Source organism: Sus scrofa, chromosome 5 (genome assembly GCF_054392235.1).
Source record: "Sus scrofa isolate SSC_HxYL_T2T_F1_AM1 chromosome 5, Sscrofa_HxYL_maternal_Yorkshire_Landrace_v2.0, whole genome shotgun sequence".
Taxonomy (NCBI): domain Eukaryota; kingdom Metazoa; phylum Chordata; class Mammalia; order Artiodactyla; family Suidae; genus Sus; species Sus scrofa.
The window spans coordinates 92,486,715-92,503,509 of NC_139387.1; the positions used below are offsets into that span (position 1 = coordinate 92,486,715).

The 16,795-nt window shown below is 40.6% G+C and overlaps 1 protein-coding gene across 12 annotated transcripts in view; it reads right to left on the reverse strand.

The window, feature by feature from the left end:
* Window positions 1-16,795, reverse strand: part of APAF1 (apoptotic peptidase activating factor 1) — a 92,237-nt gene that overhangs the window by 54,712 nt on the left and 20,730 nt on the right. For all 12 annotated transcript variants that reach the window (XR_014804265.1, XR_014804269.1, XR_014804267.1 and 9 more), the window contains 6 exons: window positions 14,848-15,086; window positions 14,016-14,183; window positions 12,527-12,658; window positions 8,582-8,695; window positions 7,656-7,840; window positions 1,672-1,798 (listed from right to left, as the gene is read on the reverse strand). Coding sequence is in view for 7 of the 12 variants with exons in the window: in XM_084957481.1 (XP_084813607.1) it covers window positions 1,672-1,798; window positions 7,656-7,840; window positions 8,582-8,695; window positions 12,527-12,658; window positions 14,016-14,183; window positions 14,848-15,086 (965 nt within the window). In the remaining 5 variants the exon portion in view is untranslated. The remainder of the gene's footprint in view (window positions 1-1,671; window positions 1,799-7,655; window positions 7,841-8,581; window positions 8,696-12,526; window positions 12,659-14,015; window positions 14,184-14,847; window positions 15,087-16,795) is intronic.

Here is a 16,795-nt window from a genome sequence, read left to right on the forward strand (position 1 = left end):
TCAATAAAAATATTTCTTTAAAAGATCTTAATCACTGTTATTTTGCAATAGAAATGAACCTTGGCAATACCACTGCAAAAATCAGAATTTCTGTCAGAATCTGTACGCCTTAACACAGGCAAGCAACCATTGTTAACTGCTTGTAATATCAATAAAGAAAACTGACAGTGTAGCCACTGGGGTTTTCCTATTTTGTTTTGTTTTTTCACGGCCCCACCCATAGCATATGGAAGTTCCCAGGCCAGGTATCGAATCCGAGCCACAGCTGTGACCTACACCACTAGCTTCAATTTTTTTTTTTTTTTTTTTTTTGTCTTTTTGCTATTTCTTGGGCCGCTCCTGCGGCATATGGAGGTTCCCAGGCTAGGGGTCGAATTGGAGCTGTAGCCACCGGCCTACGCCAGAGCCACAGCAACGCGGGATCCGAGCCGCGTCTGCAACCTACACCACAGCTCACGGCAATGCCGGATCGTTAACCCACTGAACAAGGGCAGGGACTGAACCCGCAACCTCATGGTTCCTAGTCGGATTTGTTAACCACTGCGCCACGACGGGAACTCCCGGCAAATTCTTAAACAACAGAAAACACTTCATTCAATATGCTTTCTTTCTGCAGCTCAAAAGCCAGAATCAGTCATAGTGATAAAGTACACATACAGAGACAAGGCTTACAATCATAATCTTGAATGTAAATGTTTTAACTAATTATTTTTTGTTTCCCTCAAAATCAAAAGATAAAAAACCAATTTAAAGAAAAGCACTCATTCATGTTTTCTGAAAATGAAAAATTAAAAGAAAATTTCTTCAAGTACCTTAGGAAATAATTTAGTCCAATTCCTACTTACAGTCAGAAATACCTGAGTCTGTGATAAAACAGATATTTACTTAATCACTGTTTTTTTTGTTTGTTTTGTCTTTTTGCCTTTTCTGGGGCCGCACAGCCACAGCAACACAGGATCCAAGCCACGTCTGTGACCTACGCCACAGCTCACGGCAACACCGGATCCTTAACCCACTGAGCAAGGCCAGAGATTGAACCCGCAACCTCAAGGTTCCCAGTCAGTTTCGTTAACCACTGAGCCATGATGGGAACTCCTTACTCACTGTTTTTTAATCAGAGCCTGTTCACAGTATGCAGTCCTTATGCCCTTTTTTTTTTTTTCTTTTTCTTTTTACGGAACTTTCTGTGACATATGGAAGTTCTCAGGCTACGGGTCAAAATGAGCTGCTGGAGTTCCCATCGTGGCACAGTGGTTAACGAATCCGACTAGGAACCATGAGGTTGCGGGTTCGGTCCCTGCCCTTGCTCAGTGGGTTAACGATCCGGCGTTGCCGTGAGCTGTGGTGTAGGTTGCAGATGCGGCTCGGATCCCGCGTTGCTGTGGCTCTGGCGTAGGCCGGTGGCTACAGCTCCGATTCAACCCCTAGCCTGGGAACCTCCATATGCCACGGGAGCGGCCCAAAAAATTGCAAAAAGACAAAAAAAAGAATTATGAAAACACACCACCGTATCTTTTATATCTATAGAGAAAGCTTTCATAAAATGTTCAAGAGACCTGAACATCTCTCTATCCCTAATATGCAATTTTCTTGAATTTTAGGACTTAAATCATATTCTAATATGCACAGTATTAGGTATGTGACCAATTTTTCTCAAGAGATAGGTTTTACCTGTAAGGTTTTATCAGCTCCACAAGAAGCTATTCTTTGACCATCCTCAGAAAAGCAAGCATGGTAAACAGCATCTGTATGGGGGCGGACAACTAAGCGGGAGAGGTTCTTGATGTTTTTTTTGTTTCTAAATATAAGGAAAAAATGAACAGAAACCCAGTAAATAGGAGTAAAAGTAATGATTTTCTTTCAGTAATAAACTGTCTTTTAACAGTTACTTTCCAAAAAAATACAAAACTCTTAAATTACCAACATGTAAATAACAGCACAGATCACCTGAAGAAAAAAAGCATAACAAAAGCATCATTTTAAGATAAACACTACCCTCTATGAAGGAATCTGTCATGTGTTACAAATATCACTGAGTTGGAAGAAATCAAACACATGTCACTTTTTATTTTCCCCTGATATATGAACACATGTGCAGAGAAAACATTTATATGAGGACACCCTCAAAAAAAATCTCCACCTTTATCAGAAGAAAAGAGCTAAAACAAAATGAAGCTCATTTCCTAACTAATGTATGACACGACACCCACCATTATGATGATGCACTTTTCTTTTTTTTCTTTTTAGGGCTGCACCTGTGGCATATGGAGGTTCCCAGGTTAGGGGTCGAATTGGAGCTGCAGCTGCCAGGCTACACCACAGCCACAGCAACATGGGATTCAAGCGGCGTCTGCGACCTACATCACAGCTCATGGCAACACCGGATCCTTAACCCACTGAGTGAGGCCAGGGATTGAACCTGTGTCCTCATGGATGCGAGTCAGGTTTCTTACCTCCAAGCCAAGATAGGAACTCGTATGATGATGTACTTTAAAACTACTCTTCTCTAAATATAATTACTCAGATAGAGTAATAAAGAGATAAAATATCATTTTCTTTGTATCTTAACCTACTAAATACTAACTATTCCATTAGTCTAGCTATGTATTATTTCATATGAGCTAAAGGAATGTAATGTATACTAAAACCAGGAAAGTATTAGAACAATGTCAGACTTCCACATACATATACTCCAGTCACTACGAGTAAATACGTTAAATAGTGTGATGCTTATTTTAAGAGTCAAAGGTTGGCAGTCAGATAAACCTAAAGGGCAACCCTGCCTCTACTCTTTATTAGGTACGTAAATTTAGGCAAATTACTTAACCTAACAATTTCCTCATATGTAAAAGGTAGGTAATGACACCTGCTCCAAACAGAGCCTAGCATACAAAGACTTCACTGTTGTTATTTTTTAAAACGAAAACCGACCACACACAAAACAGACCAAATGAAAGAAAGGGAACACAAAGGTAAATCAGACCTAAGCCTTGCCTCGGAAGTATTAAACTTTACTAGAAGTGATAAAACAAAAACTCTAAGAACGAGAGTGATAAGGAAAACATTTAAGTTACTAGTAAAGTTTAGAGGATCAGATTAAGAAAATACTTCCCTCTAGAGTTCCTGCTGTGGCACAGCAGGTTAAGCATCCAGCACTATCTCTGCAGCAGCTCTGGTCACTGCTGGGGCACTGATTTGATTCCCAGCCTAGCACAATGGGTTAAGGATTTAGCATTGCCTTGGCTGTGGCGTAAGTCACAGCTGCAGCTTAGATTCGACCCCAGCCCAGGAACTCCCATGTGCTTTGGATGTATCCAAAGAAAGAAAGAAAGAAAATACTTCCCCAGATCTAGTAATTTCTCAAAGCTCAGAAAGTAACCTGTCACAATGATGGGCATATGGCCAAAAAATATTAGGTAAATAACAAATGAATAACTGATTTCTTTGAAAGCTGAAACTCAGTTAAATTAAGCTTATACCAAACTAAACTAAACTTTCTACAGGGGGGGAAAGCTTTCTAGTACTGAAAATAGAGCATTCTCTGAATATGACCTGGTCAAACTCAGTTAAAAACATAGAGCTATGAATGACAAATCATCCTATAAGAGAACATCACAAACTGAAATGCAGCTGATGAAATGGAAAAAAACAACAAGAAAAAGCAAAAACAACAAACTCAACAATTCAAAAAAGAACAGAAACTAAACCTATACCTATTTGATCACACCAACTATTAAAATTTTATTTTAGTCACTACCTAAAATATGAATTCAATCAATCTTCCAAAAATTTCTACTGAATACCAACTATGTGGACCAGGCAAATGTTATCCTTTTTTTTTTTTTTTTTTTTTTTTTAATGGCCACACTCACGGCATATGGAAGCTCCAAGGCCAGGGATTGAATCCAAGCAGCAGCTGCAACCTATGCCAAAGCTGCAGCAAGGCGAGATCCTTTAACCCAGTACATGGGACCAGGATCGAACCAATACCTCCACAGCAACCTGTGCCACTGCAGTCGGATTCTTTTTTTTTTTTGTCTTTTTGTTGTTGTTGTTGCTATTTCTTGGGCCGCTCCCGCGGCATATGGAGGTTCCCAGGCTAGGGGTCCAATTGGAGCTGTAGCCACCGGCCTACGCCAGAGCCACAGCAACGCGGGATCCGAGCCGCGTCTGCAACCTACACCACAGCTCACGGCAACGCCGGATCGTTAACCCACTGAGCAAGGGCAGGGACCGAACCCGCAACCTCACGGTTCCTAGTCGGATTCGTTAACCACTGCGCCACGACGGGAACTCCTGCAGTCGGATTCTTAACCCACTGTACCACAGCAGGAAGCCAAATAAAAGCTATTCTCAACAACAACAACTATACTTACTGAGCACTTTCTATGATCTAGGTACCATTCTAAGCAACCGTGTATGTGTGTGTGTTTGTATACACACACTCATTTAATCCTCACAACGATTCTATGAAATAGTACTATGAAATAGTAGGCAAAAGATGCTGAAAAATTTTCTCCTAATGATACGAACCAAAAACTATTAGAGCTGAGATTCAAGCTCAGGCAGTTCAAAGCCAAAGTTTGCAATTTTAACCTCCAAACATTCTACACTACAGAATGGATAGACAATTACAGGAGAAAAACAAGTAAACACTCACCATAAAATGAGACAAAGATACTGAATAAACACATATGCTAGAATACAGACAGATCTCAATGAATTAGGTGGCTGCTTCCAGGGAGAGTGAAACCTCTTCCCAAAACTGGTAAAAAATGGTTAAATTCTGGGAAGTGAGAGGTAGGGGAACATGAGGAGTCTCTGCCTTTTCATCTTACATCCCTCTAACATCATGCGGTGTGCTTTTTTTTTTTTTTTTTAAATTAGGAATACAGATTGCTTTAAAATAAAAATAAAGGTGTTCCCATTGTGGCTCAGTGGGTAATGAACTCCACTAGTATCCATGAGGACATGGGTTCGATCCCTGGCCTCAATCAGTGGGTTAAGGATCCGGTGTTGCCACAAACTGTGGTGTGGGACACAGACATGGCTTGGATCCTGAGTTGCTGTGACTGTGGCGTAGGCCAGCAGCTACAGCTCAAGTTCAACCCCTAGCCTGGGAATCTCCATATGCCACAGTTGCAGCCTAAAAAGACAAAAAATTAAAAAATAAAGTAAAAATAAAATCAACGAAAAATTAAAATTTAATTTTAAAATTAAAAAAAAATTTAGGAGTTCCCTTACGGCACAGTGAGTGAAGGATCTGATGCTGCAGCAGCTATGGCACAGGCTACAACTGTGGCAAGGGTTTGATCCCTGGCCCAGAACTTCCACACGCCATGGGTGTGGCCAAAAAAAAAAAAAAAAAAAAATCTGACATTGTCACTGCTGTGGCTTGTGTTGCTGTCATGGCACGGGTTCAATCCCTAGCCTGGGAACTTCCACAGCGTGGCCAAAAAAAAAATATATATATATATATTTCACTCTCCTTTAGGGAATCTTCCCAGAATTCCTCACCCCTCCAAGTTAATTACCCACTTCAGTTTTACCTCTATTTTGTAGATACTTCTGTTGCATTCATCACATTATAATTATCTGCTTAAACTTCTTCCTTCACTACTAAATTGTGAGTTCTTTGAGCAGAGCCTTAAGACGCAGTAACAGTGCTTGGCACATTAGAGAAACTCAAATGTTTGCTGAACTAAACTGAAATAGGGGAACCACCTACAGTAACCTGAATTATTTAGAAAGAGGGTCCAGGAATTCCCGTTGTGGCGCAGTGGTTAATGAATCCGACTAGGAACCATGAGGTTGCGGGTTCCATCCCTGCCCTTGCTCAGGGGGTTAACGATCCAGCATTGTCCTGAGCTGTGGTCTAGTTTGCAGATGCGGCTCGGATCCCGTGTTGCTGTGGCTCTGGTGTAGGCCAGTGGCTACAGCTCTGATTCAACCCCTAGCCTGGGAACCTCCATATGCCGCAGAAGTGGCCCTAGAAAAGGCAAAAAGACAAAAAAAAAAAAAAAAAAAGAAAAAAAAAGAAAGAAAAGAAAGAGGGTCCAGTGCTATATAGATCACAGACATCAACCAAGAGTCAACTTAAATTATACATGTGAAAAGATGAACATTCATTCTTATTATTTCTAGCTATAGGAGAAGCTCATTTACAAGGAGCATGAAAAATAAAGCTAGATGCACAGTTTAAATCCATTCAGCAAGCCACGTGAGCTTAGTCAAGTCTCAACTCTCTGTGCCTCAATCTTCCCATTTGTAAAATAGGGCAAATAATATTTATCTTACAACATTGTTCTGGAGATAAAATGAGTAACATGTGAGCATACAGTAACATAAAAAGCCTGCCCTTTCCTTTTACTAATTGAGAAGTTTAAGATAAGAACACACAGTTCCCATCATGGCTCAGTGGAGACGAATCTGGCTGGCATCCATCAGGACACAGGTTCAATCCCTGGCCTTGCTCAGTGGGTTAAGGATCTGGTGTTGCCGTGAGCTGTGGTGTAGGTTGCAGACACAGCTAGGATTCTGCGTTGCTGCAGCTGTGGCACAGGCTGGCCACAGCTCCAATTCGACCCCTACCTGGGAACTTCCACATGCCTCGGGTGCGGCCCTAAAAAGCAAAAAATAAAGAACACAACAGGATGGCCTCTTTTAGGAGCTAAAAGAATGAGGATTCAGTGGAAGTTCTTTTGTTTTCTTTTTGTTTGTTTGGGGTTTTTTGCTTCTTGGGGCCACACACTGGGCACATGGAAGTCCCCAGGATAGGGGTTGAATCGGAGCTGCAGCTGCTAGCCAATGCCACAGCAATTCAGGAATTGAGCTGCATCTGTGACCTATATGACAGCTCACAGCAATGCCAGATCCTTAACCCACTGAGCAAGGCCAAGGATCAAACCCCCACCCTCATGGGTACTGCAGGAATCCAACTAGTATCCATGAGGATGCAGGTTCAATCCCTGCCTTGCTCAGTAAGTTGGGGATCCAGCACTGCTGAGAGCTGTGGTGTAAATCGCAGATGCAGCTTAGATCCCACATTGCTGTGGCTGTTGCATGGGGCAGCAGCTGTAACTCCAATTCGACCCCTAGCCTAGAAACTTTCATATGCCATGGGTGCAGACCTAAAAAAAAAAAAAAAAAAAAAAAGGTTCTATGCAAGGCAATGTACTCATCACTTTATATCTTTATATCCAATACCTCATTTAAATCTTCACAAAAATAGTACCTACCTCAAAGGATTGTTATCTCTATTTTACGTATGAGAAAGGGGAGTAACATGCAATTTGTTCAAAATCAGAAAACTCTTAGGTTTTAGAACTGAGTCTCAAACCTAGGTCAGCAGCTTCAAAAACAATACTCTTTGCTATCACACTATATTACAATAAATAAAGCATTTATATTAATATTTAGGACAACTTATTAAAAGTCTTCTTATAAGCAAGCACCTATTTCTATAGACTCTTTGAAAAGACTTATTTCTCCTATGTTACTTCTCTCGAACTTTTCCATTAAGTAAGAATGCTTATCAAAAGTCTGAGCCCTTTCCAAAGTAGTTAAATCTTCCTGGAGTGAACTTATTCATTAGCCAAAAAATAATGACATAGTTAGTGCTCTGCTCCCTTTGGTTTCTCTCCTAACCTACTTACATCCACTCCAGGTAAAGCATTCCGTTATCGACCTCCTGCTTGGCCTGCAGCTTAGCTTGCCGATACACTTCTGAAGTTTCCAGTTCACAGAGACCCAGTTGCACAATATTAGGAAACGGCTGTCGTCCAAGAAGATGTCCATTTAAAGATAAAAACTCCTGGAAATTCTCACAGACTGTGCCATCCTATGAACAAAATGAAATTTCTTAGAAACATAACCAGAGCCAAGAGCTGACATTTTTCTGTTTCTGTGATCTTGTCACTTTAAAGGCTTAAATGAGATATCCTCTCCATGAGCTAAAATTAAATAGCCAACCATTAGGTAACAAATATACAGTGATCCTCTTCAGCTTTTTAAACATAGGGTAAAAAAAAAAAAAAAAATCTCATTATCAAAGTACTACTTTCTTAACACATTCTCTTTTCTAAAAAAAAAAAAAAAAAAAAAAAAACCCACTGAACTTTTCTCCACTTTTAAACCAAGGTCCTGGCGTTCTCATTGTGGATTAGCAGTAACAAACCCAGCTAATATCCATGAGGATCCAGGTTTGACTCCTGGCCTCACTCAGTGGGTTAAGGATCCAGTGTTGCTGTGAGCTGTGTGGTATAGGTCACAGATACGGCTTGATCTGGCGTTGCTGTGGTTGTGGCTATGGTGTAGGGCAGCAGTTGTTGCTTCAATTTGACCCCTAGACTGGGAACTTCCACATGCCACAGGGTGTAGTCCTAGAAAACAACAGCAACAAAAATCCTCAGTCCTACCCACATTCCCAGAAGTGGACGCAAAATAATCAGAATAATCAAAGATTAAACTAAGAAAATGAATGCTCTTGTCTCAATTTTTCTCATCTCCAATTTTAAAACTAGAATTAAACGTCAAAACGAGATGTCCTATAAGAACTTATTTTTTTCATATTAATATATACCTTTTCATCCAAAATATGCCTATATTCCACAAACTCATGAATCAGATGAGCAGGGCCTACAAGTTCCGTTTTTGCTTTAATCCAATCCAGGGAGAACATTAAAGCACACAGTTCCTTAAAGAAAGAAAAAGTTAAGATCAGGGCATCATTAAAGAGATCAAAGAATTTTAAGTCTACCATCATTTATTAACACTACGAAGAGAAACTTCACAGATATCTAGAATTTAAGGATGAAAAGGAACACATCATTAACAGTTCCAAAGAAACATAAAATGGACCTCACACCTTAACTCAAAATAAATTTCAGTTAGATTTAAGACATAAATATAAAATAGAAACTTCAAAAAAATACTAGAAAATATAAATATTTACTATTTTTGTAACCGTGGGGCAAAGAAAAATTTTAGAAACATGACACCAAAAAAAAAAAAATAGTGTTACATTTAACTATATAAAAACTCCAATCTTGGGAGTTGCCTCATGGCTCAACGGAAATGAATCTGACTAGCATCCATGAGGACACAGCCTCACTGAGTTAAAGATCCAGTGCTGTGAGCTGTGGTATAGGTCGAAGACTTGGCTCAGATCTGGCGTGCCTGTGGCTGTGGCAAGGCCAGCAGTTGCAGTTCCAATTCGACCCCTAGTCTGGGAACTTCCATATGCTGCAGGTGTAGCTTCCCCGCAAAAAAAACCTCCAATCTTCAATATAGCAGAAAATACAAATAAAATTTAAGACAAAAATAAACCAAGAAAAATTTTATTTACAACATGTATAAGAGATGAGGGCTTAATATTATTTTTATAAAATATTTTTTAAAATCAATAAGAAAAGGTTAAACAAGAGTTCCCACTGTGGCACAATGGGATGAGCGGCGGCATCTCCACAGCACCAGGAGGCAGGTTCAATCCCAAGCCTGGTACAATGGGTTCAAGGATCTGGCGCTGCCACGGCTGCATCAGAGGTCACAACTGCAGCCCGAATCTGATCAATCCCCAGGCCCAGGATCAATCACAGTGCAGCCAAAAAAAAAAAAGATAGGAGTTCCTGTCGTGGCGCAGTAGTTAACAAATCCGACTAGGAACCATGAGGTTGCGGGTTCGATCCCTGCCTTTGCTCCATGGGTTAACGATCTGGCGTTGCCGTGAGCTGTGGTGTAGGCTGCAGACGCGGCTAGGATCCCGCATTGCTGTGGCTCTGGCGTAGGCTGGTGGCTACAGCTCCGATTCAACCCCTAGCCTGGGAACCTCCATATGCCGCAGGAGAGGCCCAAGAAGTGGCAAAAAAAAAAAAAAAAAAAAAGATAAACACTCCAATAAAAAATAGGTAAAGGCAATGGATAAGAGCCAATTCACAGGAGTTCCCGTTGTGGCTCAGAGGTAAGGAATGCAAACTGACGAGTATCCATGAGGACACAGATTCAATATACGGCCTTGCTCAGTGGGTTAAGGATCTGGTACTGCTGTGAGCTGTGGTGTACGTCGAAGATGCAGCTCGGATCCTGAGTGGCTGTCTGTGGCTGTAGTGTAGGCTGGCGGCTATAGTTCCCCTAGCCTGGGAACTTCCATATCTTACATACGCCACAGGTTTGGCCCTAAAAAGCAAAAAAAAAAAAAAAAAAAAAAGAGAGGGAGAGAGCCAATTCACAAAATAAAAAGTACAAATGGCCCAAAATCTCACCAGTACTCAAAGAGAAAAAACAAATATTTACTATTTTTTAATGTTAGATTTCTAAAGACTAAAAGAAATAAGAATATTAGCTAGAGGAGTTCCCTTGTGGGGCAGTGAATTAAAGATCCAACACTTTCACTGTCCAACTCAGATAGATGCTGTGGCATGGTTCAATCCCTGGCCTGGGAACTTCCACATGACACACATGCAGCAAAAAAAAAAAAAAAAAATTATATACACACATATATATATAAAAGCTAGAATCAGAGAAAATGAACACTGCCACACGCCGCTGGCAGTGATGTAAATCAGAGTACCCTTCTAGAGGAGACAGACAATCCGTATTAAAACTCAAACTCTACACATCACTGACCCAGAATGACACTTATAAGTATGTCCTAAAAAAATGTTATATGAATGTGCTTAAGCAATCTAACCATGCCTTAACCAACTAGCCCAGAATTTCATTACAATATCACAAGGTCAAAAAACACCGGAAAACAACCTACATGTTCAACAGTAACTGTGTGGTTAAGTAAAAGAGGGTACAGATATGTACTAGAATAACATCATTCCAATGTAGTTTATTAGACTACATTTGACAGGTTCCAAAAAAACAGGCTCTAACAATACATCATGTTTACAACCAAGAAATAATGTACCTAAGCACAGAAAAACTATTCAAAGTACATAGTTTCCCAAAATTTTAACATTTTGAGTAGTTGATAGTCATGACTTCAAATATCATCTATGTGCTGATGACTTCCAGATTTTATCTTTAGTCCATAATTTTCCCGAAGTTGTGGCGCAGCAGGAACAAATCCAACTAGTGTCCATGAGGATGCAGGTTCGATCCCTGGCCTTACTCAGTGGGTCAGGGATCCAGCGTTGCGCTGAGCTGTGGTGTAGGTCACAACCTTGGCCCAGATCCCACATCGCTGTGGCTGTGGCGTAAGCCAGCAGCTATAGCTGATTCGACCCCTAGCCTGGGAACTTCCCTATGTCGCGAATGCAGCCCTAAAAAGCAAATAAAAAATAAAAAAATTCCCCCAGAAATCCAGATTCATATATCCAACTACATATTTGAGAGGTCCATTCAGAGGTCTTCATATGTACACCATTTAATATATTCCAAATGAGCTCCTCCCTTCACCCCTGCAAAAACATTTGTTTGACCCACCGCTATCCTCATCTCAGTTCATGGCAACTCTAATCTTTCCACTGCACAAGCCTGGAGTCATCGCTGATTCTTTTTTTTTTTTTTTTTTTCCTTTTAGGGCCGTACCTGTGGCACATGGAAGTTCCCAGGCTAGGGGTCTAATCGGAACTGTAGCTGCCAGACTACACCACAGCCATACCAATGAGGGATCCAAGCCACACCTGAGAGCTATACCACAGCTCACGGCAACACCGTATCCTTAACCCACTGAGCGAGGCCAGGGATCAAACCCACACCCTCATGGATATCATTCGGGTTCGTTTCCGCTGAGACACAACGGTGACTCATCTCTGATTCTTCTCTTTCTCTTACAAAGCACATCAAATCCATGAGCGAATCATGATGATTCTATGCCAAATCATCACTTCCTTTCTCCTTGCATACTTTTTCCTTGTTTTAAGCACTTACTACTCCCTGACATAGTGTAAATTTATTTGTCCGTGTCAGTCTCCCCCTGAGAATGAGAGCTCAATGACAGCAGGGACTTTGCCTACAGTCTATCCTTGACAATGAAGAATAGCACCCGTACACAACAGGCACTCCATAAGCATTCGAGCATTCGTTCAATGAATAAACATACTTTCCCACATTCCACCTCCTCTCAAAACTTAAGAACAAACCCATACTGCCCACGAAGGATAACTGCTGGTATAAAAAGAGTGAATTTTTAGGTGGTTCGTTTACTGCAGTTACTAAGCCACCTGCAGGTAAAAACAATAACAAAAGCAAAATTACTGGAGTTCCCTTTGTGGCTCAGTGGCTTACGAACACCACTAAGCTCCGTGAGGATGAGGGTTTGATCCCTGGCCTCGCTCAGCGGGTTTAGGATCCTGCGTTGCTGTGGCTGTGGTGTAGGCTGGTAGCTGTAGCTCTGATTCAGCCCCTAACCCGGGAATTTCCATGTGCCATGAATGCGGCTCTAAAAAGCAAAAAAAAAAAAAAAAAAAAAAAAAAAAAATTACTTATATAGGCTATAATCCTATTTTTACTAATAAAACAAAATTCTAAACATAGGACAAAATAAAAGATAAAATAATTTTTAAATGAGTCATCTTACTTTGTGCATATTAGCATTGGCCATGTGATAAGCCAGAAAATTGTACCAATACATGCAGTCCTCCTGATCTGGTGAAAGAGTGTGTAGCCGGTGATGTCTCTGGAACTGAGTGATCATCTTCTTGTGCAGATCCTGAAACCCAAATGAAACATTTCAGAGGACAGAAACAATTTCATAACCTAAGCATCACACAAACTCTAGATTCCAAAGCTATTTAAGAATGTACAGAGGAGCTCCCATTGTGCTTCAGCAGTAATGAACCCAACTGGTATCCATGAGGATGCAGGTTTGATCCCTGGCCTTGTTCAGTGGGTTAAGGATCCATTGTTGCCGTGAGCTTTGGTGTAGGTCGCAGACAGAGCTCAGATCTGGCGTTACTATGGCTGTGGTGTAGGCCAGCAGCTGCAACTCTGATCAGTTTGACTCCTAGCCTGGGAACTTCCATATGCCATACCTGCAGCCCTAAAATTAAAAAAAAAAAAAAAAAAAAAAGTACAGAGAGGGAGTTCCTTTGTGGCATAGCAGGTTAAGGATCCAGTGGTGTCATTGCAGCAGTTCAATCTCTGGGCCAGGAATTTTCGAACTTCCACATGCCAGAGGCACAGCCAAAAAAAAAAAAAAAAAAAAGAAGGTACATGGAGTTCCATCATGGCTCAGTGGTTATCGAACTCAACTAGTATCCATGAGGACACGGGTTCAGTCCCTGGCCTCACTTAGTGGGCTAAGAATCTGATGTTGCCATGAGCTGTGGTATAGGTCGAAGATGCAGCTCGGATCCCATGTTGCTGTGGCTGTGGTGTAGGCCAGCAGCTATAGCTCTGATTGGACCCCTAGCCTAGGAACCTTCATGTGTAGTGGGTGCAGCCTAAAAAGACCAAAAAAAAAAAAAAAGAACGTAGAGACTCTCTCCAAAAGATACTTATTAATTACAAAAGAAAAAAAGAAAAAAAAAAGGACCTTTATAGTGAGAAACTTTAACCAAGCGATCACTGTTAACATCACTAATAATAAGACAAATCAACACCCTGATGTGGTACGCTTTTGTAATGTTATTGCAAAAAATATTTAACCTCGATCTAGCCAGGAGAAAACATAAGACAAACCCAACTAAAGGACATTGCACAAAACAAATGGCTAGTACTTTTCAAAAGTGACGGTGAAAAAAAGAAAGCTGGGAAATTTTCATCGATTTGAGGAAACTAAGGAAACATGACAATATTGTTCACTTCAGAATTCAAAATCAGAACCCAACTAAAAAAAGAACATTAGTGGGAAAGCTGGTAAAATTCAGAAAGTCTGTGGACCACTTAACAGTACTGTATCAATGTTAGTTTTTTGGCTTTAAGAATGGTATTATAGTTACATAAGATCTTAGTGGGGAAACTGAAGAGTATTTGCATAGAAACTGCACTATTCTGAGACTTTTCTATTACGTCTAAAATCATTTCAAAATGTAAAGTTTTAAAAAAATGTACAGAGGTGCAAGTACCTGAAGCTGGCTGCGATTCTTCTCTGTAAGGAAATCTACTTGAAGGTCATGTAAATAATAAAGAAATGACTTTCCATTCCGATCACAGAATAAGAGAGACTTATTAACAAACTCCTGCAGTATGTCTTCGACTTCCTCGGTTTCCATGTCCCAGAGAATACATAACACCTAGGAATCAATTTAAGCATTTCATGTGCCACAGTGTACAATGACCAGGATTGCAGACAAGATGCTAACACAAAAAAAATCATTTCTTAAAGCCCTGAGAAATATCTCCATAAGAACCTCAAATATTTATCAAAACAGAAAAAAGGAAAGACTCTAAGAAAGTCAGACACTTCCCCAGCCTCACTACAACCACTGAAAGACAGGTAACTCTGGCAACTCACCTGAGTTCAACACCAAGCCCTTGATGAACATAAAGGGCTAGGAGTTGCCATCGTGGCGCAGCAGAAACAAATCCAACTAGGAACCCAAGGGTTTGGGTTTGATCCCTGGCCTCACTCAGTGGGTTAAGCATTCCGAGTTGCTGTGAGCTATGGTGTAGGTCGAAGACATGGCTCAAATCTGGCGTTGCTGTGGCTGTGGTGTAGGCCAACAGCTATAGCTCCGATTCGACCCCTAGCCTGGGAACCTCCATATGCCGAGAGCGTGGCCCTAAAAAGCGGGGGGGGGGCACTTTTCTAAGAGCAGTGGGGTTTCTACACCCTCCAAACCACCAGCTTGGTCACTGCGTTTCCTTCCAGTATCCTCTGTAGTAACATCCTCAGCACTAAACCAAAGGTATATGCCATAAATACCCAAGGACAAGGACTGCTGGTCCTTCTATTACCTTTGTAGGCACCTTAACATCTTTCTGAAGGATGGAAAGATCTGTGTAATAATCTTTGATGTCTTCTCGGAGCATTTCAACACTTATCGACATGGCTTCATCCAGAGCTTGATAATCATAAGATGAAGATTTCTTTATCCTCTTAAATTGCTTATTCTGAAGTTGCCTGAGGTAGTAATCCCAGCGGTTGGGAAAATCACGTAAAAGTGCACCAATTAAAGACACTACAAGAGGAGAACCTAAAAAATACAAAAAGTCATTGTGTTAATACTGATTCGTTTCCAAATTACCACTAAGTAAAAAATCAATTTATCCTTAGGAAAGTTTCTATCCAAAGCCTTAAAATATTTATAACTCTTGGATTCACTTCAGGTATTTATTCCAAGGAAGTCATTAAAAATAATAAATATTTCAATAAGGATAATTCATTACAGCATTATTTAAAACCATGAACATTCTTAAACAATAACAGGCAAATGACTGAATAAAGTATACCACAATATTATGCTACTGATAAATTTTCTTTCAAAAGTTATTTAATGACATGGGAGAATGCTCAAGATTTGCTATATAAAAAGGACAAGAGTCAAAATGACATGTCCATTATAATCTCAATACTTTTTATCATTTTTTAGTTTTACTGAATCCTAAAATAGCATTCATAGCTGATTCATAACATTGTGATAATTTCTGAACTACGAAGTGATTCAGTTACACATATAAACATATCCATTCTTTCTGAGATTCTTTTCCCATATAGGATATCACAGAATATTAGGTAGAGTTCTCTGTGCTACACAGCAGGTCACCATTGACCATGCATTCCATGGACAACGGTGTGCATATCAGTATTTCTTCAAGGTTTTATATGTCCTAAAAGACTGGGAGAAATATTCTCATGATGCTAATAGTTATCAGATTATGGATAATACCTATTTTTTCTTTTAAAATGTTTCAAAATGTATATGTATCACTTCTATAAGGAATATGAATCATGCATTTTGTTTTCTAAGTTTAAGATTTTTTTTTTTTTTTTTGTCTTTTTGTTGTTGTTGTTGCTGTTGTTGCTATTTCTTGGGCCGCTCCCGTGGCATATGGAGCTTCCCAGGCTAGGGGTTGAATCGGAGCTGTAGCCGCCGGCCTACGCCAGAGCCACAGCAACGGGGGATCCGAGCCGCGTCTGCAACCTACACCACAGCTCAAGGCAACGCCGGATCGTTAACCCACTGAGCAGGGGCAGGGACCGAACCCGCAACCTCATGGTTCCTAGTCGGATTCGTTAACCACTGCGCCATGACGGGAACTCCAGTTTAAGATATTTTTAAAAGTCAATCAACTCATCCCCCTATAAATGATTTAAACTACCCCCAAAAGCATGCAACTCTCTCTCTGAGCCTGCCCATGCTCTCTCCACATGTATCTTCTGTAATAAACACTGTCTCCCTAAAAAAATAATAATAATAAATATTCTCTAAGCATTAACCATGATGGCTCAGTGGAAACAAATCTGACTAGCATCCATGAGGACAAAGGTTCGATCCCTGGCCTCGCTCAGTGGGTTAAGGATCCAACATTGCCGTGAACTGTGGTGTAGGTCGCAGACATGGCTCGGGTCTGGCATTGCTGTGGCTGTGGTGTAGGCCAGGGGCTACAGCTCCAATTCGACCCTTATCCTAGGAACCTACGTATACCACAGGTACAGCCCTAAAAAGACAAAAAAAAAAAAAAAAAACGATGGAAAAAAATAATCTTAAGAGCTAATAGATTGACTACACAATATTCTAAATTTCTGTGTGTCAAAAAAATACTATAGAAGTTCCAGCTGTGGAAAAGAGGTTAAGAATTCAACTGCAGCAGCTCAGGTCACTGTGGAGGCACAGGTTCGACCCCTGGCCCAGTGCAATGGTTTAAGGAGCCAGCATTGCTGTAGCTGTGGTGCAGGTCACAG